At 29.0% G+C, this 22,896-nt stretch overlaps 1 protein-coding gene across 1 annotated transcript in view; it reads left to right on the top strand.

Annotated features, from left to right (window-relative positions):
- The first annotated feature begins 344 nt into the window (after positions 1 to 344).
- LOC107457189 (homeobox protein OTX2-A-like) overlaps positions 345 to 22,896 on the top strand; it is a 47,175-nt gene continuing 24,623 nt past the window's right edge. Inside the window, 2 exon segments of the mRNA NM_001323839.1 lie at positions 345 to 504; positions 20,705 to 20,938. Coding sequence (NP_001310768.1) covers positions 20,734 to 20,938 — 205 coding nt within the window. The 5' untranslated portion in view covers positions 345 to 504; positions 20,705 to 20,733.

Raw genomic sequence — 22,896 nt, 5'->3', positions numbered from 1 at the left:
GGTCAACAGCCCTCACCATTGTAAATAAACAACAAACAATAAAGATGTTACGCAACATTGTTTACCAGAAGAGGATTACTCCCTTTCTGTTATTTATTCTTCTTTCAAATAAATAAAAAAAGAAAGGTCCCTCCAATGGCAGATGTCAATGTTCAGCTACCATTCCTGACGCATTTCAACCTTCGTTGGTACTTTACCGAACAAATGGTATCCGCCTACTCACCACCTCATTGGACCCTCAGAAGGCAAAGGCGGAGCCAGTTTCGAAAGACGCATGCGCAGTGAGGGCGAGGATACGGTCGCTCTTCCGCGAGTCTCAGGGATATCAGTGACTGGGATGAAAACGCTGGTGTGAGGACATCGACTGAGGATTAGATTTTTATCCACTGTTTTTTTTACACAGGATTTGTTTTTTATCCACTCGAAAGACGATTTCTATTTTGATATCATCTTTTATGGTGCGAAGTGAGAAAGGAAAATATTGAAAACTGTTAAACATTACTGGTATGTTCGCTTTAAATATTCACTTTTTGTCTATTCCAGTGTTAATTTCATGCAAACTCTTATATGTCAAAATGTCTTTTTGAATGTATTGTAAAACACGAAATCCATGTGACACAATTTTTATTTTTTTCCCCGATTCGTCTTAAATGTTAAACTGAATATTTAAAGGGTGTAGCCACCGAAAATTCACTCAATATTTCTACATGCGTGGTATTGCGCAATCTGTTAGTTTCTACACTATTGCAGTTTTATGTCATTCTTTTTAAATGACAATATGACACACTTAAAAATATAATGCGATAATAAGTTTTTCAAAAATTGCGAAATTGCCTGAAATTTTGGTTTTGCAGAATTTGTCCTAAACACAAAAGGGATGGGGACACTATCAATTTAAAACGAAACTATTCATTTTTTTTAACGCTAGAAAGACCTATGCCTATATTACCCAAAAGCAGTTAAAATGAGTGAAAGAATTACTAATGTGAAGAAAAAAAATTTTGAAAATTATTTTTTATATTATTTACAGTTATATAACACGTTATTAGTAAATATTAGCACTAGAAAAATTATATGTTGTACAAAAAGTCAACAAAATTCTAAGAAATTTTTTCATTACATATACATCATTGTTTTTCTAATTGAAATTAAAAACCAGTCAAAATGACTTTCTTGGGCAATCTGGCGATTGGCATTATTTATTATCATTTTCTTTTTTGGTAATATTTCGCATAGATTCCTACTTATCAATTATCCGGAAGAAAAAAAATGTCAACTATTCTTTTTTAATTATTTATCCACTTTATTAGAAAATGAAACTAAAGACTGTAATAATTTTTGTTTCAGCGCAGTTATTTTCCCGGCATCGATAGATAGCTTTAATTTATTTTAAAATATTAAAAATCGCATGCTTTTTTCTTACAATACAGTTCTTTGTTTTTATAAAAAAAATGTGTTTTTCTTTCAATAAAAACCATAGAATGAGGGATGATCTCTTTCTCTGATGATTTCGGTTTTTAAAACGCCCTGATTAACTCTATGAATCCATAACTACGTAGACTAGAGTTACATTCATTTCTCACCAAGTAGTGAATAAAGCAGCTTTTAAATATTGTTTTATACAGGATTTTTTTTAATAATAATGAAAGGGAAAAATATTTAATGAAAATTTCACTAACTTAAAAAAAATGCTTTCAAAACTCATATTGGCTTAAATCAAAGATTCCAAAACAAATTCATTGCTGAAACCCTAAATACAATGGTGTAAGAAATGAAGCAGACAGGCTGGATTTTCTCTGGACTGATTTTAATGAAATTTAATATGTGATACAATACAAAATAAATAACCATTCAACAATTGTATTACATATGCATGAGCGTGTATAACACTCGATGGGTTCGGAAGGTATGAAACAACGGTTGCAGGATAAACTAAACAAAAAATGGTTCAATAGGGGGTAGATGATACAGATATACAGGCCTTGCAGCATGATTTCATACTTGAAATAAGGCAGTTTATCATTTCATGTAAGCAATTCCATACCTTCCGACTCCAACGTGCGTTACGCACTATCACGCGTAAGTATTACAATTGTTGAAGGGTTATTTGTTTTGTATTGTATCAATACATGAACACATATTAAATTTCATAAAAATCAGTCTAGTAGTCCTACAGATAGTCGACCCAGTCTGCAAATTCGATTCATTTCTTACATCAGTGCATTTGGATCCATTAAAAATATCGTTTATCAAATTTTTGAAAAGACTCAAAACGTAATTTCTTATGGGATATAAAATTTTTTAAAAAAACTCAAAACGTAATTTCTTATGGGATATAAAATTTTTTAAAAAAATTGAAAACTTAGCATTTATTTCTTAAAATAAAGCTTAAGAAATGAATGAGAAAATGGAAGCACTCACTGAGAAGTGAACATGTTGTTTTCAAGAATTGTAAATTGGTTATTTTTAATGAATTTTATTTCAAATAATTATTTTTAATGTATCTTATTTTAAAAGTATTATAGTTAAATTTTAAAAATACTAAAAGAATGTTTTCAAGACTCATAAAATCAAAGAACACAAAAAAATTATAATCAAATCCCTAATATTAGGATATAATAAAAATATCATTTATGAAATTTTTAATCTTCTGAAAAGGAATCATAAAATAATTTTTTGTATTACGGGATATAAAATAAAAGTTGAAAAATTAACATTCATTTTCAAATTAAGCCTTAAAAAATGAATGAGAAAATGAAAGCACTCACTCAAAAGTAAACATGCTGTTTTGGAGAATTATAAATTGGTTATTTTTAATGGTTCTTATTTCAAATAAGCGGATTCAATGAGAAGTTTATATGGCAATGGCTGATACTGCAGTATGGATATCTATATTTTTATTTACTGACTTGTAACTTTAATCCATCATAAAAACATAATGATAAATCTCAAAAGGAATAATCATACGTTTTCAAAAAATTTCCTTTGCCAATAACCGTTTTAAGTTTAAAAAAATGCAATAGTTTAAAAAATTTTCAACCGAAAGTGTTTTCTCCAATTGAATTATTATTCATTTTTGGGTGTCTTCAGAGCTCTTGACAAAAACGAAAAAATAAAATTAGCGAAAAATATACGTCACAGTGTGAATAAAAAAATATTTATTGAAATGGGGCGATTGGGTTAATGCAAAATTGAATAAAAAAAATATGTAAAACGGAGCAGAAGAAAAAAACCTATTTATTTCGTTAGACGTTCGTTATTGTTTTTACAAAGTCTGTTGAATGAGATTTAGTTGTCAGTTTCAGGAGCGAGAGAGGCTAGACGGTTTAATCTCCGTCAAAAGCTCCTGTTTCTGATTCCGAAGGGATTTGCTGACGTAACAGGAGGGTTTGTCTCCTGTTATGTCTGAAAATCAACTTGAAAAACATCTCCTTTCCCCCACTCAGAAGATAGTTTTTAAATCTGTCTGAATAAAAATAAGAGAGATATTGCAAACCTTGAAACGCTTTGCTTTTTATGAAATTTAGTGTCAGATCATTTCACATGTCTTTAAACTTGGCTGCGATATTAATTTGAAACACATCAATAATTAAATGCTTTAAAACAGGGTATTGGGCACCCTAAGCTGGTTTTGGACAGGATGCGTGGTCTTAAGCTGACTAAAATTGTCCTAAGCCGTCCTAAACTGGCCCCAAACCTTGAACTTTGGTAAAAAGACAAAAATTCTATATGTGTAACCATTGTAAGCATATTAATTACATATATTAATACATATATGATACTTTTTATACAATTAGCTTTAACTTATATATAATAGGAAAATAATATAATAGGGAAAAAATGTGCAACTTTAGAAGCTTCACAATTCATTGAACAACAAAAGTGAATACATCCTTCAAATATGAATAAATATGCTTTTAATACTGATAAATTATGTTTTTGCATAAGGATATCAAAAATAATAATAAACTCTTTTAATAAAACAAAAAAAAGTCTCTTCATTTTATTTCTTATTCAAAAGTTAACCTTTTATTTTCAGAATATTTTTTTTAAATTGTGACATAATTTGAATAAAGGGGGTTTTTGACAGGAAGGTTTAAACCGTGGATTAATCCATTCTGCCTTAAAACTTGCCAACTCTGCTTTAAAATAACTGTTAGATGCAAATAATTGAAAACACAAAAATATGCATTTAGGCACTTTTTATTTACAGGGGGTGGGGGATTTAATTTTTTTAGAGTTAACAACAAATTTATAAAATTTGGTTTCCCTTGCTTTTGAAATTGTAATTTCTTTGCAAAGAATGTAAAAAAGTTCTTTTTTATTAAAATGCAATTTTCTTTGTTCAATGGGGGTTTTGTAGAATTGAGCCATGCAGATCTTCGATGGGGAAAAAAGTCTTTCTTCGAAACACTGTAAAATATTCTCTTCGTGTAACAACATTATCGGGAACTTGGTATGTACGGAAAGAAGAAATAAAATATCTTGACGAAAAGGAGTTTCAAATAAGATTTTGTCATTCACGATGAATATTTCAGGTCCCTCAGTTTTTACACACACGCCAACTCCTCTGCTGGATTTTTCCTGTTTCTCTTCCTCTACTGGTTTAATAAAAATTCTCCTGGTTTTTTGTATATTTCAGAAAATTCCCTAAATTTGAGTAAGTTTCTTAAAAGATCCCTTTTGAAGTAGAATTTTTGCACAGATTATTGCTTGCTTATTCTATTAAAATAAGTATTATATATATAAATTATTATATGTAAAAAAATTATTATATATAAATGAGTCTTATATTAAAATAAGTATTATATATAATAAAATTAGTCTCATTTATAAAAATGAGTTTAAAACTTTTGTCATAAAATGTTCATTTTATTTTTATTCAGAACACCCTTTTCAAATAAACTTAAATATCGGTGATGCATTAAATGCCTTCCTATTCAAAATTATCAGTAAACATAATACAGTTAAGTTCATTTAATGTTCATTCTAACCGGAAACAGTTTTTCTATTTTGATGACTGTAAAAATCCCTAAAATTCCCTATGTGTAAAATATTTCGAACATTAGGCAACAATTATCATCAGACTTGTATTAGTTCATAAAATCTACTGGATATTTTCCTATCCATGTTGGCAGATATATTTTTATCTTAAGGGTATGAACGACTTTTAAATGATGGCTGATAATGAACACACATTTTTATGGCAGCAAATCATGTTCAACAGTTCTTTTCATTGGGTGTTATGCTCTCCTGTTCTAACATGAAAAGTTGAAAAATAAAATCCTTTTCAAGGATTTAAAAGAATTTTTAATTATAATATTAATTTTCAAAAATAAACCTTCTAACTAGAGTCCTTCTGAGCCTACTTATTATTTTGTTCTTTCTTTCTAATGGAAATTGTTGAATCAGATATTGAAATAGTTTGAAAGACAATGTGTAAATATTTCGGTGTATAACATTCTTGGGGTTGAAGTAAGCTAAAATTTATCATCTTTTTTATTTACTTTCTCACTGTTTTATTTATTTATTTGTTTATACACATGCACATTAGATTCCACTTATGGCTTCCTAGCGAAATCATTTTATTTTAAGAAAAGAAGAAAGAAAAGCAAATGTTTAGTAATTTATTCGCACTAGTTCTTTTGAAACAATTGCTATTTTGTCAATTTTATGCAATTTTTTACACCATAACTTCAGTTCTGCACTTAAAAATGTATTTAATTTACCCCAACACTAAAACGGGTGGCCAACTATACAACAAATTTTTTTACAGTGTATGCGTATTCAAGTTTAATTATGTGATTGCAAAACATAATTATATGTCCTTTTTTCTTCGAATTCCACCAAAAAAGACTTAAATTTGTTGTTCTTTCTCCTTTCATTCAGTTAAATATTACATTAATTGTTCAGAAAGATAGCTCATCGTTAATAACTTTTAAGTTCTAAAATGTGATACTGATTCTTAATGCATTGACTATTTATCGTTGCGCTGTTTATTTATTTTTTTAAACTGCTTTATTTGATTGTATGGGATGCTATATATAAGCTTGTATAATAAATTTTTTTATTATTTTTTTATTATCATTTTTAGGTAGTTTCACAGTTTAAAATCTTTCTTAAAAAAGCTACTCATTGTATTTGCCACTATGTTTTCTCTTTAATGATTTTTTTCTTTTCTTTTTCAAAAGCAAAGCATGGTGTGTGATCATTGTTTATTAATGCTCAAATGTTAATGCATAATTTTTTATGTATAATCGTATAACGTCACTTGGAATGGCTAAATAATACACGCGTTGGCAGATGGAGCGGTTTTGTTCCGGGCTGCCGTTTCTAACTGCGGCGGAATCGCCCATATCAAAAGCTTCCATTGCATTCCCTTATAAAAATTTTACACTTCCGGAATTAAGTACACATTGAGGGGTTGTCAAAATTATGATTAATCACTTTTTCCATACATTATTTTGGTAAAATAATTTATTTATTTATTTCTATTTAGCTATGCTATTTAGTCTGCATGATATTAAAGAGTGGCAAAATATTTCTTTCTATTTATATTAAGAGTGGCAAAATATTCCTTCTATTTAGCCTGCATGATATTAAAGGGGGGCAAAATTTCCATAGATTTTTTTTAAGTCTTAAATTTTATGAACTATTTATCGGGTGCAAATGTATACGGTTATTAAAATAAATATTAAAAAAAAAATTTAATTGAACTGCCTTGTTTTTCGTAAACGCTATTTTAAATAATATTTCATAGTTACATAAAATGCTCTTTTGATACCAATGATAATGAACTAAATAAGGAGCCATTTTTGGTAGGAAAAATATATTTTTTGTGTGTCTTTTTTAAGACNCAATCGAAGACAGAAAGGGAATGTGTTTCATTATCAAAGAAAAAGTCTCAATTTTCTCTGTAATAAAAGCATTAAAAAGCATTTTTAAAAACTGTATTTTTGTTGAGAATATTTATTTTTGAAAGAGAAAAAAATCTAAAACAATTTATTGTTGATAGGGATATGTAGTTTTAAAATTGCCTTGAGAACTGAGGTGGGTTTAATTTTATTCAGAACATTTAAAAAATATTTTTGTTCATGTTTCTGCACATATTTCTGCACATTGTTTTCTTTATAATTTATTCAGTTTTCAATATGTACTTTTGGAATCCTTATTAAAAATTAAGTGGGGAAAAAAAGATATAATGCATATTAATAAAGAATACGAATAAATAAGATCTCAGTTTTTCGTTTTTCTAATAACGAAAACTTAAGCAAACAAGCAGCAGTTTTTCTTAAAATCTTGTTCTGTTTCATAATTTAGATTTCATTTCAGTATTAAGCATAGACGTTTCAAGTTACATTCAGTCTGGAAGTAAATTAAAAAATAATAGGTTTATATTGCTTTGCAATAAATATTCAAATTAAATTGTATAAAAATGCACACATCACGCATAAGACTTCTCCAGTTTGGATTATATATTAATATAATTTATCATATTAATAATAAAAATGTTACTATGATATTTTCATAATTTAGATTTCAATTATTAAAATTACTTTTAAAAATTACTTTTAATAATTAGATTACTTTAACAAGGAAGTAATTTAAGAATCATATATTCATTTGAACAAACATCAACGTATCAAATATCATATTTTGTATTATTAATGCCTTCGATTTATGATTGGCACATTTCGAGAAGATTATCAGACATTTGAACTTCGGGGGATGAAAATAGAAATTTATGACAATAATAATATAAATGAAATGAAGATAAATATAGGCAGAGGCACTTATAAAAACTAAACTCACACCTATTTGAGGAAAATTTTTTCTGAAAAATGAGAGCATTTACGACATTTATCTTAATCACAATTATGTAACTGAACCCTTTCTAAAGCCGTGGTAAGCTTACTCACCACCCTACTTACCATAGTCCATGGTAAACAATTTAACCACTTTTTATCTTTAAGGGATGGCAACAGCGAGGACTTTCAAGTTTTGCTTTTTAATTCTTACGATTTAAATGAATAATTAATAATCATAATAGCAATAATAATAAAAGAATTATCCTGGGAATTGAATGAGAACGTTAATTGTAAAGCAAAATCCCTCATTCTGAAAAGAAAAGAAAGATGCTTTTTTTTCCCTAATTTTTCGTTAATGAAGGAAAATTTTTCTTAATTTTATATTTAATGAAGGAAAATTCGTATCGACCAGCCGTCGCTGAGATTTGAACCCAATTCACCTCCTCGGAAGGCGAACACTCTATTTCCTGAGCCACCACGTCTCCGAGGATTTAATAGTACTTTTTCTTTAATCCTATTATATTATTTTAAATCTCATCAAATCTTATATTAATAAGTAAACATCATTTCTTAACATACCATTTTATAAGTCTAGTGTTATTTTAAAATGTTTCAACAAACGAATCCATGCAGGCAAAGTAAAATCTAAAGGGATGCTAAGCAGATAAATAATAAATGGTAAAAAATTGAACGGCATTTGTATAAAATTTTTATGTGTGATTGACAGCAGTTTATTTATCTTTTTTTTTTTTTTTTTTTAAAGAGACAGAGTAACANTTTTTTTTTGAATGTCTAACTGCAGACGTGGGGGGGGGAGACTCCTGTTACAGTGTACCACAAAAATTAGTTCACTATTAGCAATGTATTCAATACCTTTGGCATATTGTTAGAAATAATGACTGCTTTAGTGCATAATTTCATTAAAACTTAATCAACTAAATAAAACCTCCCTTACAACGAAATCGCGGAGAATTTCTCCTGACAACCAAATTTTGCTTGAAATGTTCAATAATATTCGCCATAATACCTTATAAGGATATAAGTTCTGTGCAGCAAATTCAATAACGCATACATACATCAACTTCAACATATGTGTTTTTATCAAAGTCATAATTGTATACCGTTATGCCACAATAGGCATTGCATATTTCCTAGCTTTTGAAATTTCTTTAATCTCTTAAATTTTTTTTTAATCATTCTTAACCGAGATTTAATTAAATTAAATCAATTATTTAATTTTTATAACATTTTATAAAAAGCAAATATAAAGTATGTTATTCTTTTCTTATCGACGGCAAACTTTTTATTTTAATACTAATGTAAAAGTCGTTAATTCACTGACTAATTGAAAACAAAAATCTATTTTTAACTCTTTATTGTTTATTTCTTACTACAAAAATGTGACATGGTTATACTGATTTCTGGGGGATTTGCTTTCGCCAAAGTATTTTCAAATTCATATTGATTACAAAGGGTATCTGTCGATAAACTGTCCTTCCTACCCTCTTGACTGTCCGTTGGGAATAATTGCATCACTTTTTAAGTCGGTTTTTGACCAGGCAGGTCAGAGGGGATTTATCTCCTGTCCTTGTTAATATTATTCAAAATGTATTATTTAACTTGGAAAGTCTTATTATGAATGGAATATAATTTTGTATCTCGAGTTCTACGCATGCTAAATAAAAGTTTTATAACAATTATGATCCTGTTTTCAATGAGTCAATTATACAACTTCCAACCACACCTTATTCCGTCATTCTATCTACTTTTGAACTAACATTCATTTAAGTAACTGCTTGAAAAGGTTACTTGATTGTACTCCATAAACGTGCGAAATATCATTATTTAAATAGCGGTGGGGGAACTTCAACCGAGTGTTCGTTATATCTCGAATGGAGCGGGGTCTATAACGTTAAAATGTCACAAAGTAAAATGAAAAAGTCTCGGAGAAAGACAGTTGATGATGGAAGTGAAAGAAGGGGTTGAGGTGATTGACCATCTATCGTGCCGTTGAAGTACCATTAGATGTTCATTTTAACAAATTGTTCGGACGGAAGGAAAGATTCGAATGTATATTTTCAGACAATCGTCTCGCGTGAGTCTTCAATACGAAGAAGGACGGAATACATGAATAATAAAAACAACAAACATTTATCGAAACGACTTTTTGAACTGAAGAGAGAAATCATCGTGACCGACTGGGATTGCGTGTCGGTAACAAGGCCTGACTGTGGGAGATGTCACCAAGTCCATTGTCACCAACGCGATTCTTTTTCTACCCCTTATTATCTATCGCACCATGTTATTCTCTCCCCCTCTCCCACCACCCTTTTCCAAAAACACACACTTATTGTTGTTACTCTCTGTACGGAACACGAATTATTCTTGAGGGGGGGATTTCTTTGTCTCTTCTGCACTTTCAACTGACCAAACACATGCAGTCAAACCCCCGCTATAGTGAATCTTCGAGGGACCGAAATTTCGGTTCGCTATAACCGAGAGTTCACTCTTTCCAACAATTTTAACTCCTTTTTCCGAACTGCTCCCTTTTATGACACGTAATTTGAATGAATGACTCATCAAAAGAAATACAAAAATGATTGAAAAACAATATGTAGTAGCAAAAAATGTGTTAATTTTTATCTTTTATTATTAATTTTTTTTTTAAACTGAGATAGAAGAAGCAATCAAGAAAAAAATGCTTATGGCTACATTCCACTCCTCAATAGATGGTTTTAAAAATCGGTATGTGTAGAAATTTCAAAATGACCAAAAAATGAAGAAAGAAAATCAATCGAAGACAGAAAAAAGTTCATAATATCCAATTTCCTCTCTTCTTTTGGTTCTCCATATCCACAAAAAATAATATTATATGTGTACAGCATTCACTCTATCCGGAAGTTCACTATAAACCATGTTCACTATAACGGGGTTTGACTGTTCATTACAAGGAATGCTTAAATTCAAGGTCCAAAAATATTCCAAATGTCAGAAAAACTACACTCTGTCCAAAATTATGGGTTGAAGAGGATGCGTCATACATAGAATTGGTTTCGATGCAAATAATGCAGACGTCAACCTTGAAACTATAAGGATTTACATTTTAAGTTGATCCAAAGAGGAACGATTCATAACACAAATCTGAAGTGTATTGACAGTTAACTTAGTTTTAAAGTTATTAACCTTCAACTCAAAGTTGGATCAAAATTAAGGTACTAACTCATTTAGGAGAAACGTAAAAAAATTATGGTGCCAGTAATGAGCCATTTATTTTAGTAATAGGCACTGTTGGTATTAGGGTACAGTTTTAATAAGTACCAAATATACTAATATAGCCTTCGAAATGGCTAAGAACAGCTTTATTGGGAGTAACTTTTGAATCTCAAGAGTTGGCCTCAGATATCTTTATTTTGATAGGATAAAAGTTTTGGTTCATTAACTATTCCGTCATTTNCGTAAAAGTACTAAATTTAAAAAGTAACGAAGTACAAGTAAAAGTACGTAATTTTACTTGTACCGGCGGTACAAGTAACGAAAGTAAAAGTACTGCCATATATGATTGGGAGTAACTTTTGAATCTCAAGAATTGGCCTCGGATATCTTTATTATGATGGGATAAAAGTTTTGCTTAATGAACGAGAATGGCACAAAATAATAACTCATTAATTTAGTTCACACATTATTTATATATCTTGTTCACGTTCTCAATCGTTCGTAAAATATTTTTTTATTCATCCACTCAAGTTCAAATACTTTTTTTCTTAACTTGTAGTGGATGATGTTAATACAGTATTTTCAACTGTTAATTCCTTAATTAAATTGAATTAATTAATTTTAGTTCCATAAGGGAGAAAATTTTTTTAATTATTTATGAAAAAATAACTAAAATAAATGTTTTCTTTTGTAGACCTAAGGTGGAATTGACTTTTAAAAAAAATTATATTACTTGTTTATTATTTTGGGTTTTTTTTCAGTTTATGGCATCATTTTTTACTGTAGTTTTTGTTTTCACGAGCTAATAAAACGTTTAATAATTTGAGAAATACTTATGATGTAGAGCCCTTGAATTGGGTATAATATGAAAAAAGCACAACTACTTCCACTTACTAGGAATAACATTTAAATTTTAGTTTAATTAATAAACTGAGTTTTAAATATGTTTACTAAATTCATAAACTTCGGTAAAACAACAATATAAATTATTTCCAAAGGAACTAGACTAATACAATTCCTACCTGGCGAGTAGCGACTTATAAACAAGACACTTCGTTTGATGCTTTTACTTGTTGCTAGAAATCAGGTTTGCAGAAAATGCTGTTTACTAGTTAAATTTAGTAGGAATAACACGATCTGTGACGGAGGCTATAGTATACCCAATTTATACGGGTCGACTCATCATCTATTTTTGCTCCAAAGAGCTAACATAAGCACAATACTAACATAACGTTAATTTGCAAACTTTTTTGCTCCAATATTGCTTGATAGGTCAGCTCTGATAGTATAGGAGCCTTATTATGATGGTAAGTAAAGGATTACGTAAGCAGAAATAATAAATTCGTGGCAGATTATTTGATTTTAATGAAAAAAGAGAATATTTTGATTGGTTTTCACAAATTTTAAAAAACTGCAAAAGTTAATAAATCTACAAACATAAAATATCTTGATTGAATCCACCGTAAAATTGTTTTTCATAGTGGAGTGCTAAAGCTTAGCTTCCACAGAAATGTTATTGATTTGCAGAAGTAACAAGTAACGTATATATATATAAAAAAAAAATTTTTTTTTAAAAATTAAAATCAATTCCCATTTAGGTCAACTAAGAAAAAATTTATTTGAGTTACTTTTAATTAAATAATGACAACTTCTTCTCCCCTATAAAACTAAAGTTAAATGAATTTAATTTAATGAATGAATTAATATTTAAAAAAAAACTGTATTAACATCATCCACTACAAGTTTTAAAAAAATTGCATTTGAACTTAAATGGATGAAAGAAAAGTATTTTATTCATTCACTGAAAATTTAAACAAGATAGAGGGAGAGTGTGATCTAATAGTAGGAATTGAAAAAAGCAATCTTGTTTAATACAGTTGTTATTTAAACAAAATATTAAAAGTAAAAGAAATTTACCGATGAAAAATAATTCCCACAATAATTGCAATCCACCATGACGCTTTATTTTAGAGGGGGGGGGGTATTCACGAGGAGAACTTTTCAAAGAATTTCCTTTAATAACGAGTTTTATTGAAGACAAGGGACAAAACTTTTTGCTTTAATAGTAATGTACATTTGAAACATTGCAAAGTACTTTTTTTGTTCTTCAACTAATCTGTTTAGAGTAATATTTTAAAACAACGTATGTATCATTTATTAGGTAAAATACATTTGAAAATATAAACACGAATATTTTGAAGTAAATATAGCCTTTCCAATTAAGATGACAGAGTTAAGACCTTTTAAATATAATGTCCCGTATTTCAGAAGATGAAATGATTCGAGGTTTAATCCTAAATTAGAATCAAAATATAAATGTGAAATTGAAATGCAAATATTACTAAAACCATGTATTCGTAGATGTTGTCATTTGCACCTTTTTTTAGTTATTCATTTGGTTTGGTTTTCAATATGAACTCTCTGGTTCCTAATTATTAGATTTAATTCAGTCTGCCGAAAGCACTTTAAATTGCAAGCTTTACTGGTAATAAAATAATTGCTATTTTTATATCTCTCATACTTTTTTATGTTTGTGTTGTTTTTACTTGATTAATATATGTTATTATGTTAATGGATAATCAATGTATGTATATATATATATATATGATATGTTAAAACAATTATATATTAAATATAATCCTTAAATAGAGCATTTATCCAACGCGCAAACGTTTAAAAACCTTTCCCACAAGAAAGTAATAATATTGATCTAATTATCTCAAAAAATGTGATGACGTGGCTTTAGCAGCTNATATATATATAATGTTTCTTAAATCTAGACACACAGCTCTGTTTTAATAAACATAGCATTTGATTCAAACTGTTTTTAAAGAATGTATGATTAATTCGTAATTTGATATCATCCAAAATCACTTAGAATACATTTTTTTTAAAAAAAAGTTGTTTTGCACGTGTGCTGTAAATTTATTACACTTGTGTTATAAATTTATAAATTTAAAACTCACTTGAATTGGACAACAGCACCTCAAAAACTGTCTAGATCCGTAACGATAGTGTTCAAGGAAAAGTGTTTAGTTAATAAATTTGGACTGAAAATAAGACGTCTTGCTGAATAAGCGTGCATTTCGAAGGGTGTCTCAAGCACGGAACTGCGTTTGTCTGTGTCATAACCAGACCATTACTGTAAAAATTAAGCTTTATTCGAAAGCAAAATTTGCAAACGTAAAGGTTGATAAAATTATGCACAAAAAATTATAGTGTTCGAAAAAGTGCGCTAATAGAATTCGCATTTTTCACTGAATGATTTTAAGCTAAGCAAGCAGAGTTTTTGCAAATTTATATTTTTTTAAAACTTTAAAATTTAAAGAAAAAAAATTTCCTGAAAATTCCAGTAAAAAAGAAAAAGGAATATTGTGACCGAAATGAGTCGACCGGTGAATATTAATTGAATGACCGATGAATAGTTGGTGAATATTAATTTGTTGAGATCCGATTAGGATGAACTGGGTAGGAATCCTTGATGTTTTTGTAAGGTTATGTATTCCTAATACTTTCTTTACCTATCCTAATCGAATATTAAAATGCCGAATAAATTTTGAGATATCAATGAATAAATGAATATCAAATCACACGAAACAAATATTTCAGACCAGAGAGACTATTGCGGTTGTTCACATTCACCGATCGGTTTCATTCTCGCTCATTCACAATATATTATATTATACCGTAACGGTATAATATAATCCATTCACGGTATAATATATTATACGAATAAACTTACAAAGAGATCAAAAATATCCGAGAACGAAAATATATAAAGCATTGTTTTTTTTATTTATTTAATAATATAGAATAATTATCTAGTTGTCATGAGTAATTAACAAATAATATTGGTTCTTAACTTTAGAGAAAAAGTTAGGAAATTTTTTTCTCTAACCCTTTTCTGAAATTCAGATATGAAATGTTATTCTATAAATGTTATTAAACTCTAGAAAACTTATGAAATTAAAATGCTATTTAAAACACAATATTTAATGAATGATAATATTTGAGTTTATCTAGTTTAATACGTGGTTGCCTTACTCATATCAAGCAAATCCAAGACAACAAACTTAATCAAATCAGTTTATGACTTAAGTATGAACACACCTTAAAAATATTTTCTATCTATTGCGCTTTAACCTTTATAACCTGGCCTGATAACTTAGTTATGGATATGCCAAGGGTTTAAGCAGCTTACCAACCCCCAATTATTGCTTCTTAATATTTTTGTCCTTTTTTTTTATTAATTTTTTTTATTTTTTTTCAAATGAATTAGATTTTTCGATGAAAGTTGAAATTATTCTCTTAAAATACTAGGAAAAATATTGTGTTTGGGTCCCCTACTTCCTACGTCCAATGCCGTCCTATGCCTTAGTACACATGAATAGATTTGTTTAGTAATCAATCTTTATAGTAATTGATTACTGGAATGTGGCATTTGTTTACGTTAGCAACTGTTTTTTTTTCATTCTGTTTCGAGTAAGCCAAGCCCGTCAATTATCAATTCCCTTCAATGACACATTCTATATTCTTTTCACAAATATTTCGATTCTTTCACTCTATATTTCTTACTTAACACAAAGACAAACAAGAAGTCATGTGGAACATAAACAAACTAATTATGCATCGAAGTTGCCAGGTACACAAATCAAATATATATCACGGTACATAACTGACTTGTGTAGTGAAACTTAGCTCAACTTTAACTAACCATTTTGCTTATAAGCGTTTACTTATCAGCTGTCGTCATAGGTCACATGTGTGGGTAGTAGTGATCTTCTTCTTCTTGAAGTGCGGGTACCCAATTGTGTTGCTTTTAAATGAATACAATTTTATATAGTTGTTTAAATGAATACAATTTCGAGGATTCTTTTTATGATTTATATTCATCAATACTTTTTTTTAAAATTTGTTACTGTAGCTTTTTTTTATTTTGAACTATGATTTATGAATTCATATTATTATTATTTTTATTTCTTATTAAATTTCTTGCTTTCTATGCGTTCTTCTACTTTATTAGGGCTTCTCTATACATGCAACTTCATGCACAATTTGGGAAACTTTTATAACCTTTTTATAATTTCTCTTAATTTTCCAATTTTAATGCCTCCCCCCTAAAAAAAAGAAGTAAAAAAAATAAGCAGAAAAAAAGGCTTTCTAAATACAAACTATACGTATCTGCAATGAAATATTTTTTTAATATTAGTAGTTTTTAAAATATAACTAGTTTTAATACAAATGTTAGTAGTTTTTCAAAAAAAGATTTTCAATCGAGATCTCTCAAATAATACAATCGGTAAGCAAAGTGAAAATTGCTCTGTTGTAAATGTCAGTTCGTTTAAAAATGTTTTCAAATAAAAATAACAAAATTTCCTTCCTTATTATAGACATATGTCATTTTATTTTTAAACTAGATATGTATGGAAGGTCTGTCGAAAAGTAACGTCAAAACTGATGACAAATTATTTCTTATTTTTCCTTCAAAAAACTAAAGCGTAACATGATTTTGCACTGGCATTTTTATAACTAATCCAAAATGAATTCTGTGTATAAATGTTTTAAGCTTTGCTTTGAATTTTGTTCAAATGGGCGAAAACAAATTCGGAGGATGGTAGAAATCCTTTTTTAACTCAGAGGACGTTAGGACAAAGATATTTTTTTAGAATTCAAAGTATATTACACGTCTAATAGTAACTAATTTTCCTAAAATAAAGGGAAAAAAAACTTAAAGACAAATGTTGACAGATTTTTTTTTTTCACATTAAGAATTAATAGTAATGCATAGCTGCCAACTCTACTGGATTTTGCCAGTTTCTCCTGGTCTACCGGTTCAATTAAAATTCTCCTGGTTTTTGTACATTTTAGAATATTTCCTAAAATCGATATTTAAATATAATCTTTTCACAGATTATTGCTTGCTTGAATATTGAAATAAGTATTACTAATAGACAATGAAGCGAACTTCATTTATAGAAATCAGTTCAAAACTTAGTTTTGTTCTAAGAATGCTCAGTTTACTTTAATTCAGAACTCTCTCTTTAAATTAATTTTAAAAACATCTTTTAACTATTTTTGGATGAATTAAAATACCTATTAATATTTGAAATTGCGAGTAAACATAATACACAATATTTCAAGTATGCTTGATGTCCATCATAACTGGAAAGTAGTGCAGTTTTTCTAATTTGATGATTATAACAATACCTAAAATTGAATTGTGAAATTGTGTGAAATATTTAGTGCATTATGCAGCAATTATCATGAAGTTTATTTTATTTTGTAAAATTTGCGCTGTTAGAAATTTCATTCTTAAATTACGGTCAAAAAATCAGCAGCAATCCAATTAACCGTAAAGAAGATTTTCACCTTTTCGGTTTTGAAACCGTTTACAACTAGTATGGTTATAAAATCATGAAAACAAAACTATACGGTTTTTTAACCGTTTGTAGCCACCATGATTTCGAAACCATTAAAATAGAAAATTAACTGGGCATAGAGCTCGTTAGACAATGGGTATTGGAGAGTGCAGAACACTTCATGTGTGTTAAAGGGAATGTCAACGCTGGGATTCGAACCCCCGTTCTGTCAATCATGAGATCAGCTCTCTCGGCTATAATCTGTAAGCAGTTGCAAGGACTTCATGAGGTGGGCTGAGTGGGTACAGCAAAATTCTTCTTAATTAACCGTTTTAGGTAAAAATAGTTAATAAATGATTTTTCTCACTGTTAATAGTTTCATTACCTTCTATATTTATGGTTGTTTGACTGCTTTGTTTAAATGGAGTGAAATAACAATTAAACAGATTATTATTTAGCCATTTTTTCCAAGAAATTTTTAACAGTGTACTGGATTTTTCCCTATCCATATTGGCAGGTATAATAGTGAGAAAAAAAATGCTGCTGCAAACATTGTTTACCAAACTGAAGTCTCTATGTAACATAATGGGATAACATAGTTTTCAATTGTATTTTGATTGACCAGATAATCGTATGGTAAGATCCAATTTTCCCATTAATACCCCCTTTTTTTTAAGCTGTTATCAGCATAAAATGAGATGTTCAACTGAGATGAATGTTCCAATATCATTCAATCACTATTCCTATTGGACGATTCCAAAATAATTTATATTGGATGATGGATTGGACAGGAAAGTGAAGTGGTGTCACCTCTATTGTTTCGTTATAAAATATTTTTGTATCCAAAACTTAAATGTGACATGTAAAATTTATTTCTTTTATTCTACTCTGTTTTGTATTTTGATTGTTTTCTAAATTAAGAGTTTAAAACCATAAGAGTTGCTCCTTTATTATGACGTGATTCTATAACATATCCTTATGAAGTTATATTTTAAAATAAAACATATTTAAATCGGTGACTAAACTTATTAAAAGTTTTACAAGTTATTATTGTTTTGGTGTTAAGGGGTCAAAGCACACAAAAAAAAAATGACCAAAATATCGATATATATATTTTTATTGCTCATAATAAAACTTCAAACTATTTCAAATGCACTGGAAGAAAATCATCTCTCGATCTACATTTTTAAAATAGTTACGAATGATTTTAGATTGCCCTAAAACAGAAACTTGATCAGAAGACAGACTTCAAAGTGCCTTTTCTCATAGATGATAATTTTATGTTCCAATCTTAATTAAATCCCTAAGGAATTTTTTCTGTTTAAGATATAGCTTTGATGTAAACTTTTTCATCTTAATTATAATACACGCATTTAAATTGTGGATTGGAATAAGCATTTCATGAGGTATTTCAATTTTTACAGCATGTTATATTTACCTAAATGGTATTTTTAACTTTTTTTTTCTACTTTTTTCAAGAATTATCTATAAAAAATGTTCTAATCTATATATCATCAAATGAATGCACAAAATTGTTAAGATGAATATTGTAAGCACTAAGAAAAAAAAATTTTGAAAATATGATGAAATGAAAAAAAGCCTAAGGATTTTAAAATTTTGAATTTTTTTTTAATTTGTTTAAAATTTAAAAAAAAATTAAACAGTTTAATTATTTTTTCATGATAAATTTTTGATTATAAGTTAAATGAGCATGTAAGGCTTCCACAAAATGAATGATTATACCTTTATTTAACAAAAAAATTTGGCATTGGCACTGTGATCCTTTAATTACATTAATATATCATTATAAAATACAGTTAAAGAGATTCATTAAATAATTAAGAATGTGATAATCCATTTTGTGTAATTGTATTTTATACATCATTCTTTTATACATCATTAAAAATATTAAATTATGGTTGTAAACTCACCAATTTTTTTTTAACAATATAGCTTTAATCTTAAATGTTATTTGAAAAATTGATTGCTAAACAAATTTATTCATGTTAACTAATAGAAATCATAAGGAAATGTTTGAAAGCGGGGAACAAACACAATATTTTAAGCGAATAATTTGAACTTTCAAAAAAATAAATAACTGTTTTATGGCCAAAAAAGAATATTCGGGTTTGGTGAGTGACGGCATGAAAACAAAAAGATATAATTCATGATCTCTTGTCTATAAAAACAGAAATCATGTATAAGGCAGTTCAATACTGCAATTCTAGAATAAAGTTGCGCAATGTATCAGAAATTCCATCACAAAATTGAAATGAAATTGATTTTAAAGAAGTGAACAATGAGAAATACAAAAATAACAACCGAAGCTGACATCAGCTTCGGTTGTCATTTTTATATTTCTCATTGTTCACTTCTTTAAAATTTTCTATTTTATTTAGAAAGCATTTTTTATTTATTATTTATTTAGAAAGCATTCTAATTTGCTGATATAATAGTGTAAGCTGACGACAAGAATATATCTTTTTGTTATAATCTTGTCAATCTATGATATATTTTTGTTATAAAATTATATCAAAAAGATATAATTCATAATACCTTGTATTTATGTATTTTACTTTGGATGCATTGATACACCATTAGAAAGCATTCTAATTTGCTGATATAATAGTGTAAGCTGACGACAAGAATATATCTTTTTGTTATAATCTTGTCAATCTTTGATATCTTTTTGTTGTAAAATTATATCAAAAAGATATAATTCATAATCTCTTGTATTAATATATTTTACTTTGGATGCATTGATACACCATTAGAAAGCATTCTAATTTGCGGATATAATAGTGTAAGCTGACGGCAAGAATATATCTTTTTGTTTTAATCTTGTCAATCTATGATATATTTTTGTTCTAAAATTATATCAAAAAGATATAATTCATAATCTCTTGTATTTATATACTTTACTTTGGATGCATTGATACACCATTAGAAAACATTCTAATTTGCGGATATAATAGTGTAAGCTGACGACAAGAATATATCTTTTTGTTATAATCTTGTCAATCTATGATATATTTTTGTTATAAAATTATATCAAAAAGATATAATTCATAATACCTTGTATTTATATACTTTACTTTGGATGCATTGATACACTATTAAAAAGCATTCTAATTTGCGGATATAATAGTGTGAGCTGACGACACGATGTTTGTTATTTAGTAATAAATAAAAAAATCGCGTTTGTAGAATTACAAAAGCCGATAGTGATAGGTGTCACAAATGACATTTCAATAGAATGAAAGGAAGTTCTTACAACAATGTCCGAGTGATTAGTTCTAATGTTCTACTTTTTTCTTGTTTCAGACACCCTGTGGCCGACGCAAGGGGAAGGCATGGCACCCCGAGGAAACGGGGGAGCCTCGGGTAGCCTGTTCACCGCGTACCGAGGCCCCGAAATGCCCCTCCATCACCAGTACGGCCCTCCACCCACTACCACCTACACCCCCAATCCACACTTCACCTACAGCCCCCGATACTCTGTCAGTCCGATGGCCACATCACTCGACCCTTCATCCCGCTCTGCAATGGTCTATCCAGGTATGTCAGCATTCTTTTTACAGTGTACCTCACTCTACACACGCATGGAATATTATTTTTTGTCGATAGAGTGAAACCAAAAGAAGGGAGATTGTGAACTTTTTTGTCTTCCACTGATTTTTTTCTTCTTTATTTTATTTTATTTTATTTTATTTTTTTTATCATTTCGAAATTTCTACGTAAAATACATATACCGATTTTTAAAATCATCTATTGAGGAGTGGAATGTAGCCATAAGCATTTTCTCTTGTTTGCTTCTTCTATCTCATAGTTTCCCATCTCTTCATTTTTTGCACGCAAGACGAAGAGTCATAAAAGTGAACACATCTTTTGTGACTCCATATTGTTTTTTAATCATTTTTATATTTCTTCTGATGGGTCATTTATTTAAATAATGTGTCATAAAAGGGTGCGGGAAAATGAGTTAAAGTACGGACTCCCGGTTATAGTGAACCGAAATTTCGGTCCCTTGAAAGTTCACTATAGCGAGGTTCGATTGTATTAAGATAAGTCAATCCATTGGGCTTTCGTGTGACTGATCTTTTAATGGAACTCCTTATGGAAGAGAATTTTATTTTTTTTCTTCTCGTTCTTGTCGACACTATGAGCCGTTGCCACGCAAAATAATAATAATAATAATAAAGAGGCAAAGGGGGGGTTGCCAGAGTGGCAAAAGGCGTTTATAAATAGCTCCCGATGTTTTAATAGGCGCCACCTCTCAGAATTCAATGTCATGCTTCGATGCCTTTCATTAAAAAAATAAACAAAGATGTTGAATGAGAGTTTAGTGGCACGCCACGCTAATTATTTTCTTTCTTTCTTCCCCCTCCCCTTCTTCTTCTTTCTCTTTGATAATGAACTTTCGGAGAAGAAATGCTTCTGTTCTCTTTTTCCGTAGAAGTGTTCATGGAAAAATATCTCCTCTCTCCCGGCAATAAAAGAATTCGGCGAAATATTAATTATGTCATTCGAGGTGCAAATAACGTTTATATATAGATGTACAGTCAAACCCCGCTATAGTGAACATGGTTCATAGTGAACTCCCGGATTAGAGTGAACGAAATGTTCGTTCCCGTGCCTTGCTGTAATATTATTTTTTGTGGATCGAATGAACCAAAAGAGGAGAGGATAGTATGAACTTTTTTCTGTCTTCCATAGATTTATTTTTTCTTCATTTTTCGCTCATTTTGAAACTTGTTTGCTTTTCCTATCTCAGTTCCCTCAATTTTATATACATATATGGGGGATTCTCACGAAATATGACACAGTCCCTTGCTCCAAGATCTAATACCAGCATACTAAAAGAACTTTTTTTTAAAAAATATTTATAAATAGCATTGCTGTCAGCATTTTAAAATGACTTTGCACTAGCAGTGACTGTTTTGTATAGTTAAAAAATTTAATTGAACTTCAAAATGTCATTTTCCTGGTATGTCACAAACAATGTTTCAAATTGTAACTTGCTTCAAAACTTTCCATACATATTTCAATATCTAATTTTTTGTATCTCAACCTGTGTAAGCATTTCTAGAATATACGCAGAGGGTATTATTTAAAAAAACTTCGTTTAAAAAATTTTTCTGTCAATAATTTGTTTGTCCCAAGAAAATATGTCATTTTCCTGGCTATTTTTATTTAGTGGCTTATAACTAAAATAGATAGAGCCAGCAATCAATATCTTATGTTAATAGATTAATTAGATTCAATCCTATATGAACATGTCTTGTTGCATGAATAAAGAACCAATTCAAACTTATTTCAATAAAGTTTTCATGGTGAGTAGGTTTTTGTGTTGTCATTTTCCTGGCTTCTTGAAATCATTAAATACATAAACTATACATAGATTTATCTGAGTTATTTTAAGAAATCCTGTTGTTTTCTACAGAATATAAACGCCTTAGGCCAAAATATTAAATTAAAGTAATGTTATATGCTATAAAAGGGCGAATTTGTCATTA

This window comes from Parasteatoda tepidariorum, chromosome 1 (genome assembly GCF_043381705.1).
Source record: "Parasteatoda tepidariorum isolate YZ-2023 chromosome 1, CAS_Ptep_4.0, whole genome shotgun sequence".
NCBI classification, from domain to species: Eukaryota; Metazoa; Arthropoda; class Arachnida; order Araneae; family Theridiidae; genus Parasteatoda; species Parasteatoda tepidariorum.
Note: the sequence above shows the minus strand (reverse complement) of the source record. Positions and strands in the feature narration are given on the sequence as shown.